The 12,018-nt window shown below is 33.4% G+C and overlaps 1 protein-coding gene across 1 annotated transcript in view; it reads right to left on the bottom strand.

Annotated features, from left to right (window-relative positions):
• Positions 1 to 12,018, bottom strand: part of LOC106883775 (ectopic P granules protein 5 homolog) — a 131,602-nt gene that overhangs the window by 7,606 nt on the left and 111,978 nt on the right. The window contains exons 36-42 of the mRNA XM_014934904.3: positions 10,705 to 10,871; positions 9,696 to 9,888; positions 8,111 to 8,287; positions 6,913 to 7,100; positions 5,296 to 5,484; positions 3,898 to 4,055; positions 274 to 473 (exon numbers count right to left, since the gene is read on the bottom strand). Coding sequence (XP_014790390.1) covers positions 274 to 473; positions 3,898 to 4,055; positions 5,296 to 5,484; positions 6,913 to 7,100; positions 8,111 to 8,287; positions 9,696 to 9,888; positions 10,705 to 10,871 — 1,272 coding nt within the window. The remainder of the gene's footprint in view (positions 1 to 273; positions 474 to 3,897; positions 4,056 to 5,295; positions 5,485 to 6,912; positions 7,101 to 8,110; positions 8,288 to 9,695; positions 9,889 to 10,704; positions 10,872 to 12,018) is intronic.

The raw sequence follows: 12,018 nt of genomic DNA, 5'->3' as shown, positions 1-12,018 counted from the left end.
ATGGACCAATCTCCTTTTTACACTTTCCCTGTAATTATAATGAAATTACATTTATTTGTATTATTTTTATTACTATCACATTTACTTAATATTGTTCACTTGGCTAGAGAAAAGCAATCTGAAATTATTTATGTTTATTCTTCCTTATACCAAAACATAAAAACAAAGTCTTCAGTAGATTTATAAAATAACCAAACAATTTCAAAACAACTTGCTACACAAACTTATTAGGAATTTACATTGACAAAAAGAAATCAGTTTCTCCTTCCTTACCTGCCATCTCAACTGTTTCTATTTCAGTCAAGATATTAAGGATGCTGTTACTGAATGTTTCTTCATTTATATCATCCTGGTAAGAACACTGGCAGAGAAGCTGGATCACACAGTACACATAACCAACTCTCTTCTTACTAATTTCACTGTTCCAATGAGCAGAACTGTCACAGTCAAATTTTGAGGCAGATTTAATCAAGCTACAAATAGAAATGAATTTCTCTTTATAGACAAAATTTCAAAAAGAAACAAATTTAAACATAAGTAAAAGGGAATTGTGTTATTGATACTGTATTACAAAGAACCAGATTAACTGATTGATATGCAATAAGCTAACTTATCAATCATAAAATAATGATTTCAAATTCTGGCACAAAGCTATCAATCTTAGGTGAAAGTAATAGTTAATTACATCAACACAAGTGCTCAACTGATACTTATTTTATTGACCCTAAAAGGATGAAAGGCAAAGTTGACCTCAGTGGATCAATAATAAAATCTTTCTTAGGATTCTTGTAGAAAACGGGATGAAACTTTTCTACAGATCGACAACGTGTATCTCAATTCCAATATCTTTCACTGTCTTAGGTAGCAGAGTGGGTGTCATTCTAAGTGCATTAATTACCACAGAAACAATTTTCACCTTTGTGTTCCACAATCTCTGCAACTCTCTAGCTAGGTCCTAATATTTCTCAATTTCTTGGGTATCTACTCTATGGTATTGCAAATTTATGATCTTACACTGTTTATTTTTTTCCTCCTTTTGTCATCTACAATTATATCTGGTCTTCTTACTTCAATAGTATAGTCAGTTTTTATGGAGATATCCCATAAAACCTTCTAATTGTTTTTCACTATCATAATCTTTCTCGTTTGTGTTCATATCACTTTTCTGTAACTAAGAATCCACACTTGGCTACCATCTCAATGCACTCTTTTACCAACACAGTTAAGCCTGCACTTATATTCTTTTGCTGCTAACTTACTGAACTCACTAAAGAGATAATTAATACTTTCATCTCCTTCACATAGATTCTGCATTTGCTTTCTGTCTGCAAATAATGCAGTATCATCAGCATACTCCACATTTTGTCATGGTTAAGTGATGACAGTAGATTTTGTAAGAGTGAAACCAAGTTCTTAAATTTTGTCAAACTAAAATGCCAAATCCGTAGTCCAAGTTGATGACAACTGAGAATGATGGAAATGTAGAAGATATTGGTCTGGATGCCAATGCCTCAAAGACAGCAATACATCTGTTACAATATACAGTATTCAATAAGCACAATGAAACAAAACCCTCTAAGATCAGCAAAGGCCTTCATATATTTAGGGAACAACATTGCATCTTCAGAAAACAATGGAAAAATTTATTTTGTGAAAGCATGATCTATTCTTAATGGATGCAAAGTCATCAGGAAGTCATTGATCACTGATGATTTTAAGAGAATCTTCTTCCATCTTACTGAGGAATCAGTGATATTGAATGGGTCCAGTGCTTGAACACTTACCAAACAGCGGAGAGCAAGGTTTGATGGTGCTTACATCTGCATTTTAGGTGCCATTCTGAATACCTCATAAAAAATGCATCTGACTAAACAGAGACAGCGTGGCAATATTCTTGCAATTACTCAATGCAATTAGAGAGAGAGGTAATTGTTTTGTAGGGCATTACTAGAGAGCTAAGCAAGAACTCATTAATGATACTCTCTATGGATATACATGGGTTGATTAGCTAATTAAAACCTTGATTAACCAGCTCTGTACAAACACGTGTACCCCTCTTGACCTGCTGATTGCTATAGGGAACCGGTGATCAAATCAGGCCAAACCCCATCAAGTTTGAACTTATTCCAATAATTTTGGATGTTTTCAAAACACAACTGATAGAAATAATTTTCATTTAGGATTTTATACTGTATGGGGTGGGGTTGAACTATTTACATGTCTACCTCACACTGGTGGAAGACAAAGTCAGTTTTTTTAAAAATTGATTATTTTTTTTAACTGTGTTAAAATTCAATGAAGCCCACCTGTTACATAGAAACTGACACCACTTCAAAAAACACACACAAATAAATTAATAATTTTGAACAGAGCAAGAGTGCAGCCAAACAGACAAAACCAAATAACATTACACAGAGAGACTTTCTAAATGCAGGGAATGAAACAAAGGATAACATTTCAGTAAAAAAAAAAAAAAAACAGTAGCTTGGTTAATAACAATGTTTGACAACATTTACGTACACACCCAAAAAAAGATACACGCATCATCAAACATAAGTTTTGAATGCAGGTCACACCCTGTCACTGGTAAATGCACATGTAAATGAAAGCACTTTTATTTTTACTAAAATAACAAATGCATGGCAACATTATGTCACAAGAACAAGTGCTTCAGTACCTGAAGCTATCATGAGAGAAAAGGAAAATAACTTACCTATGCTTTACCAATACCACAGGGGTTTTTCCTGGTGCCCTCCAAAGAGGCAGCTTTTGTAGACATATGAAGCAAAATGTCCTTCATAGGGAGAAGGAGGTCATATAGCACAATATGCATTGCTTTTAAGACTGAGGACAAGTTGAGAGCATGGGATATGACAGTAGTTAAGAGAGTAACACACCTATCAATAAACGGGTCTCATAGTATTTGGGATAGAGTTCGTTATAACATCAACCCTTAGCTCACAGTCACTTTTAAAGCATAATAGAGGCAGGAGAGATCACTAAGTCATACTAGTCCTCGTGACTCCACAAGACCATAAAATGGTCTAAGAATTGTAATTTGTGGTAGGTGTCAAAAGAAGGACTCTCAAAGGTTGATTTTTCAGAAAAGAGACCCATTGGTACCCATGTAGCAGCAACAGTCATTTAAGAGCTTTCCTTCTAGCAGAGCTGAAAGGAAGAAAGCAGACCATGGAAGCTGCTGCTCTTAAAACATGAGGAGAGAGAGTGACATATAGCTATATGAAGGTTGTTGATAAAGAGATTGAATAGAAATAGCATGAACAAAAGAGATTTAGACTTCACTCATTATTTCTCTTCATGAATGTCTCAAGCAAAAGTATTGGATGGAGCTCTTTCTACCACAGAAAAAGTTTAACACTGCAAGTTAAAAAAACACTCATCAGTTTTACAACACTGCTGCTCCTCACAGTGAAGAATTGTTGCTAAAGACTGGACTGTTTGAAAGTTAAGTATCTAAGAGACAATGCCACGATGCTGACAAGGTGAAACCTACAAACTTCAAATTTCTATCAATCATCTTGGCTATCTGTGACTCTCTTAGGAACAATACATGAATTAAACTGAAATTAATGTAAATTGATGGCCAGCTGACATTTTATTGTTGTGTTGATAAAACAATGTATCAACCAGCTTTATTAAGTTCATTTAGCAGAGTTCAAGATTCAGGATTGCATTTTGAAAACATTTCTTGATTTCTTCTAACAACAAGCCTCAATATATTACTGACACATGCTGAACTCAGAGGGATCAAAATTAAAGCTGAATACAGCAAGATTTTTAACTCAGATTTAGAGGTCACCACCTTTCCCTCGGTAATTGTCTTCATTATTTAAATGATAAACCTTGACTAAAAGCAAAAATTAAAATCTCACTAACCGCAGTTCCAATGCCTGTAAAGATGACCTCTGGGCAAGAATTGCTCTTGGATCACAGTGCTGTAGATACCAGTTGACTGACTGGCTGAAACTATTGGAATCTAAGTAATTCCAACATAACTTCTCAGCCATCATAAACATTAATATTACTTCTTCAGTCTGGAAGGAATCAAAACAGAAAACAAACTAAAACAAACTGCAAATCAGGGAATAATAATAATAATAATAATAATAATAATAATAATAATAATAATAATAATAATAATAATAATAATAATCCTTTCTGCTGTAGGCACAAGGCCTGACATTCTTGGGGAAGGGGGCTAGTCATTTACATCAACTGATACTTATTTTGATGACCCCAAAAGGATGAAAGGTAAATAATAATAAATTACCTAATGTAATACCAAGCTCTCATGGTAATATGTACATGTTTTGTCTTGGTGTAAAAGATGGGCTATCACAAATATTCTGCTCAATATCACAGATTTGCTTGTCAGTTGCTTGACCTTAACAAGTTGAGCATCTCCTTTAGTGACGGATGATATGTGCATCTCTGATCATGAGCAGAAGTAGTGGGGGAGCATCAGAGCCATGTATTGAGAGGAATTCTTTGGGGTTTGAATAATTCACCTTTAGAAACATGGGTGTTTCATTCATCATCCTTAAACAAAACTTATTCAGGGACCTTTGGAGCAGGATGGGCTACTCAACCTGAAGAAAATTCTAACAGGGCTCCCATCTGCAAGGTCATGTGCAGTTTATCTTGATATGAAGTCACCATATCATGCGTATATGTTTGTGATGCATGTACTCTTATCAGATGGGTAATCATGATGGGTATATTGGGTTTTATATATTTGTCACTTTGATAGTATGTGCTGTCCTTTCACTCAATAATAATGGTTTCAAATTTTGGCACAAAGCCAGCAATTTTGGGGGGAAAGGGTAAGTTGATTGCATGAAACTCAGTGTTCACCTGGTATTTATTTTATAAACCCCAAAAGGACAAAATGCAAGTTGACCTCAGCAGAATTTGAACTCAGAACATCAAGAAGGACAAAATGCTGCTAAGTAATTTGACTAGCATGCTAGCAATTCTGCAAGCTTGCCACCTTAATAATAATAATAACAATATTGATCTATAAATAATATATTTGATAATATATTGAACTATTTTTCATTTGTTTGTTTTAATATAAATGTCTCTCTTTATCAACAATTACTTTATTGTTCATAAAAAAGATAGAATAATAGTGTATAGCCAATTGATACAACCCAGTATATAACTGGTATACATTTATGCATCCTAAATGATATGAGGAGACATAAGAAATTGAGCTCAATATTATCAAGATTTTCATATATCACCAGATATGTATACACGGAAAATACTTACAAATGATAAAAAGCTTTCTTTATCATCTCCAGCAAGTTGCAAGAATAAATGGAAAAGATGTGCAGCAAACTTGGATACAATATTTACAGGGTAATTGCTGATGAAATCCTGCATTGCATTTGCCCAGTTGACGTGAGGGGCAATTACTTTCACAAGCTGGAAGCTTTCTATGTTACCATTATCACGAATCTGTGAGATAGACACAAATACATAAGATAATTAAAAATAATAATGGTAACAATCATGAGTATTACTACCATTATGAAATATGTATAAAGCCATTTTTAGAAAACAATCAATAAATTGTTAATATTTTTAAACATTATTAGATGATTTTAAATCACTGTAATCAAACGTAGTTTTGTCAGATTTTTATCAAATAGAAAACATATTACAATCACAAAATACTCAATCAGAAAATAAATTTTAAACCTAAAATCTTCAATTACAAATTTTATAAACTTTATACTTTAATCAAATATTACCAACAAAATTAACTTCTATATGTCGTAAATTGTTGACAATATTACTATTATTGTACAAATAATTCATTCCAAATAATGTATTTGTAATTTTGAGCATGGATCATCCTCATCACCATCATCATCGTCCTCAACAACAATTAACACCTGTGTTCCAAGCTAGCATGGGTTGGATGGCTTGTTCAAGGATTGCATTGAGCTCCAAAGTCTGCTTTGGCATGGTTTTTATAGCTGGATGCTCTTCCTAATACCAGCCACTTTACAGCATGGACTGGGTGCTTTTCTTGTGCCACCTGAACTACTGAGATTGTCATTTAGTTCTCAGGACTACAAACCTTAGCTTCATGCTAGGGGATGAGGAGATTTTTATGAGCAGAGAGGGGCTATCACCAAAAATATGTTAATAATAATTTGTGATATTTTCTCAATATATCTATCATGGAAGTGAACATTGTGAAGGTGCGTGGCTTAGTGGTGAGGGCATTCGGGTCACAATCAACAGGTCATGAGTTCAATTCCTGGCGACGTGTTGTGTCCTTGAGCAAAACACTTTATTTCACGTTGCTCCAGTCCACTCAGCTGGCAAAAATGAGTGGTACCTGTATTTCAAAGGGCCGGCCTTGTCAAGCTATGTGTCACGCTGAATCTCCCTGAGAACTACATTAGGGGTACACGTGTCTGTGGATAGCTCAACCACTTGCACGTTAATTTCATGAGCAGGCTGTTCCGGTGATCGTATCAGCTGGGAGCCTCATCATGCTCCCAGATGGAGTGCTCCTATAGGAACATATCCAGGTAAAAACTGCAGTTGACTGGTTTGCCAACATAATGTTGTTCTAAATAGTTATGCAACTTGCATGCAGGAAACACTGTTCTTTTAGACTTTATATAAACAAACTCCTTACATAAGAATTAGAGAATAGATGAGACAAATTCCTTTAACATTTCTGTTATTCATCTCTGGCTCTATAAAGTCAATTAGCATCAAATAGTTATTCCTATTCTATATAATTAATTTTATCATTAAAATGAAAATAGTAAAACAAGACATATTTATAGTTATACAAGCTAACATTCAAATTAAAACTCTGTTTTTAACCAATAAATCAGATTCTTAAACAAGGGTTTTACTTACAGTTGACATTGTTTCTGCAACCTGCAAATCAATCGTAAGTTGATCCCATGGCAACAAAGCCAATTCAACATTCAGTAATGTAACACAATAAACTGGTATCTTTCTCGATGCTAATATAGAAGTATAGAAGATCCACAGCCGTCCAAGTATGTCTTGGGTTTGTGAGTAAGCTACAGGTGATAATAAAGCTGTAAAGAAAGAAAACACAACAGTAATTAAGAGTCTTTTAGTGAAGCATTCAAAAGTAAATCAAGTGTAAAGGTAGCCTGGCAGGAAGGTTTCTGATAAATGAAATACAAACAGATGTTTCAAAGTATTCTGAATTAACCGGAAACCTAACCTGACAACAACAGACACCTTCTTCATAAAGAACTCAAAATGCAACTGGAGACCTCTCCCAATTATTCTGGTTTTGATACAATACCAGTCAATAAAGCAATCCAAATATAAAGAGAAAAAAATCTTGCAAACAACCATTCAGAAGCCACACGAAAGTATTTGAAGGTGGTATTATATGTAATAAGGAGAAATTTCAAACTATAAATCTACTACCAAAGAAGGGTAAAACCTCAGCACAGTCACATCTGTTGATACATCAAGACCTATAACAACATTAATCTGATATTATATCATCATCACCATCACCATCACCATCATATCATCATCATCTACATCATTTAATGTCCATGTTCCATATTGGCAGGATTGGACAGTTTGAAAGGATCGATATTAAAAGATCTACAGATGTTTCAGAAAAGCCTGTCTCTACAGTAAAAAAATCAGCATTGGAAATTAAAATTCAAGCCTATTAGTCATCATGGCAATAGACTAGATTTTAAAACCCTGTGAGACTGACAGAATCAAAAGAAAAGTAAGTTTGTCAATGTGAGAACTTACATTTTTTGATAATGTTTTAATCATCCATTCCAATATAGGAGTAGTTGGATGATTTTAAATCACTGTAATCAAACATAGAGAACATTCTAGATATAACAAAATCATAGACTTTGAGATTATGGTAAACAAAAACCAAAACAAAAAACAAAAAAAAACAGAATACCATTTTTTAATTATGATCTAATTCAAATATGTCTAATTACAAAACTTAATTTGTGGCACAAAACAATGCTAAAAATCATAGCTAGGTAAATCAATTACTTTATTTCCCATTCTAAATCAAATATAACAAAAAACTTACATTTATAAAATGTGTGGATATATCGGATTGCATCACAGAAGTTTTGAACCATTATGGTAGCAGCCTCATGGTCACCAGCTGTCCAAGGAATCAGTAGTTGAGTCTGTGCTGGTCCTTTCAATGGCCTCACCCAAGGACTGAACACATTTACTATCATATTCCATAAATAATCAATCACTAAAAGAAATAGATATATGAATTATGAACACAAAAGAAAATCCATAGAACATCAATACATAAAATGATAAAGTAAAGTTCCCAGCAAGAATGTGAAACAGTTTAAATTCCTAGTTATAGCCTATTCATTTTGACTATGACACTAACGAGTTTAAGTTAATCTTATTTCCTATGTTATTTACATTGGAACTAATATAAGAGATCAATATTTTAAATAGTTTTTGTTTTGCTTTATAACCCTTTAGAATTCAAACCAGCCATATCCGGCCCAATTATTCTACCTGTTTTATGTTAAAACCAGCCAGATCCACCTCTCACACCTACCCTACAATGTCATTCTAAAGTAGACAATCACAATGTTGAAACCTCAATGCCACAAGATAATGCATGATTAATTGAAAACAATGTGAATAAATAAGCATTACATTTGATCGAGTAATCTGAATACTAAAGGGTTGAACATAAAGTATTTTTTGGTAAAAATTATGATATAGTTAACTAATTTGACTAATATTTTAGTGATATTTATTTTAACAACCTTATGAAAATGGTAAAAAATAGGCAGGGAATCAGATCTGACATATACCTTAGTCAGCTTGCTTCCTGGTTTTTAAATTTGCTTGACACCTAAATTTACAAAATCAATTAAATCTTTGTTTGAGATTGCTCACTAAAAATATAGTTTTGTTATCATCATCATTTGAACTGGTTTGATATATTGCAGTTCCTTAACTGAATTGGTTTGGCATACTGTAGTCTGTCATCTTGTCTATTATGCCAAACATCTCCAGATCTCATCACACCAATTCTCCCCCCCCCCCCGCATCTTTTCCTTGGTCTTACCCCAACCATGACTCCTTTCCACTGCCAGTATACAGCACATTTTTACACTGTAAATTTTATTAAGAGTTTACTATGACAAAGAAATGGAGGTTATCTTTACTTCTAAGCATCATTGAGAGTTGAATTAACTAGTAAATGTTACTAATCAGTAGGTTTAGGCTAAAAAGAAACCAATAGAACTTAATACGCATCATCATCATTTAGTATCTGCTTTCCATGCTGCATGGGTTAGATGTTTGACTGGAACTGGTAAGCCAGAGAGCTGTACCAGGCTCCTGTCTGTTTTGGCCTGTTTTCTAGGACTGGATACCCTTCCTCATGTCAACTACTCTACAGAGTGTACCAGATGCACTTGTGCCTTTTACATGTCATCAGCATGGGTGCCTTTTATATGTCACTGGTAGTGGCCATGACTAACACTTGATAAAAAATTTTAAGATAAGCAGAAGGGTACCCAATAAACATTCCACACTAAGATTGAAAAATTCCATATTTTAATTCATGAGTCATATTTCATTTGAACATAAATTTTTAACCAAATTTACCACCACTAATATTAACTTACCCTGAGCGGGTGATTCTTCTGAAAGATTTTCATGATATTGAGCTGCTAGAATTTTTAGAAAACCAGCACTGATGGAAGCAATATATGGCACATATTTATGCCATTTGGAATAGAGACCAAATGTACAGCTTTCTTTATTGAGTAGTCGTTGTTCCATAAAGAATGATGACATCATCTCAAGAATTTGCGCCAGCTGGAAAAAGACAAAATGAAAATTTATGTTAATAATAAATTAAAACCTATAAAATAAAAGTAATGCTTTGATTGTGATGAAAATAGATTTTTATTTTAACTACTTTGTAACTACTTTGAAGAATCTACAAAAAGTACTGAGAAGCTGACACTTGTGATAACATCATCTTTCTGGACAACCTGAAAAAACTGGTTTTTAGGCTATATTAACCTTTACAAGCAGTAGATTAGAGACAAGTAATTGAAGACCAGAGTCAGTTATATCCCAACTTTTAAATGTTGTGAAGAGAAACATAAACAGAAAGAGAAACAATTGAAACCGACAGGAACTTTTTTAACAATATCCAAAAGAGCTTCTTCTGGGCAAAACTGTCTAATACAACTTTGACAACAGCACAACTAAATTCTGAAGTCTACATCTGGATCAAGGGTTACTTGTGCATACTTGGATTTTACCAAAATCTTTGACAAGAATATCATGTTAAACATGAATAATGGTTGGCATCTGTTAAATTGTAATGGCCAACAGATCCCTATCTGCAAGTCTGTAGAAATAAGCGGAGTGCAACAAGGTACTTTTCTGAGGCCTGTTTTGTTGTCAGACAGAGTTAAAAGTATACATTCAACCAGACTGAACAGTTATGCAAAACAACACTAAAGTGTTGCTACAGATTAAGACAAATGATTATATCTACAAATGCCAACAAGATCTAGATGCCATCTACAACTGGGCAAATGCAATAACTACACAGTCCTGTCTGTACCCAAAGAGGTAATTATATAAAATTGATATTGCTACAATGGATTAAAAACTGACCTGGTGGCTAGATAGTTGTGAAGCTGAAGGGGCAGAAATGTTTGATAACTGCTGTAGTTGATAATCTTCATCAAAACTTCCAGGTGTTGCACATTCAGTAACATATGGGAAAGCAGTCTCACTGAATATTTGCCAACATTTCACATGTAGTCGACCTTTTGATGAAACTATAATAAAAGACGTGAGAAGAGATTACAAGATTTGCACGTATGTGTATATATAGCTGTGTGTATGTAATACAGATAAATATGTTTATATGTTTGTGTATAATATAAATACATATATTTATGTATGTGCTTGAGTATAATATAGATACATATATTTATGCATGCATATGTGTGTCTGTGTGTATAATATAAATAAATATATTTATATGAGTGTGTATTTAATATAGATACATATATCTATGCAAGTATTAGTGTGCATCTGTTTGTATGTATATGTCCAAAAATATTAGCATTGAAACTCATACCAAAAACAAAATTCTGAAACATGAATATAATCCACTCTCTGTTCTCTCTTGATGGAACCAATTATATGTTTAACACTGTAACTAAAGTTTTATCAAACAAATCACAAATTACAAATACATTCAAACTTTGCTTGGGCAAATGTAATCACAATATCTAGGGACCCACCTGTCCCTAGATATGTTTCTCTAGATATGAAAATATTTTTGGATGTTGAATTAAATATAAGCCTCAGCTTTAAACCTAGCTATGGATCTAATTACTGGAATCTGAGGTATGTACAAGTGAAGTGACCAACTAAATAAGCCATTAGAATAGATCACAAGATTAAAACTGTTATTGATAGGGTTTTTTAAAAAATATTTTGCTATGCCTTAATGTACGACAGCCAGGTATAGGAGCAGGTTCTCTAGAAATGTAACAAGCAACAGACTAGCTTCTTAATCAAGAGGTGCTGTGTTTTCTATATCTCTGCATAGATAAGGAAAGACCCCATGATTTGTAGGGAATTGTTGAAGAAAGAAATGGTGATGTTTCAATCCCACTTTGTGTTTTCCCATAGATAAAAAGGAAAGAAAATAGAAAAATACTTCATGTATGTTAACTAGAAATGAAATATAGAAAGAGAACACTGAATTTAATAATATCCCAAACTTACTGTGGCAGTTTACATGAAACGCACACAATAAGTAGTAGTAGCATAGGCAAAAAAGTGAAGAAGATGAGTTCAGGATTGAGCATATGGATTCACAATAATATATTATAATAATTTTGTAAGAAAACACTGTTATATAATTTATATTTCTGATGGTTAATGTAACTTGCTGAATAATGCACATTACAA

This window comes from Octopus bimaculoides, chromosome 4 (genome assembly GCF_046866305.1).
Source record: "Octopus bimaculoides isolate indiv1 chromosome 4, ASM4686630v1, whole genome shotgun sequence".
NCBI lineage: Eukaryota > Metazoa > Mollusca > Cephalopoda > Octopoda > Octopodidae > Octopus > Octopus bimaculoides.
Note: the sequence above shows the minus strand (reverse complement) of the source record. Positions and strands in the feature narration are given on the sequence as shown.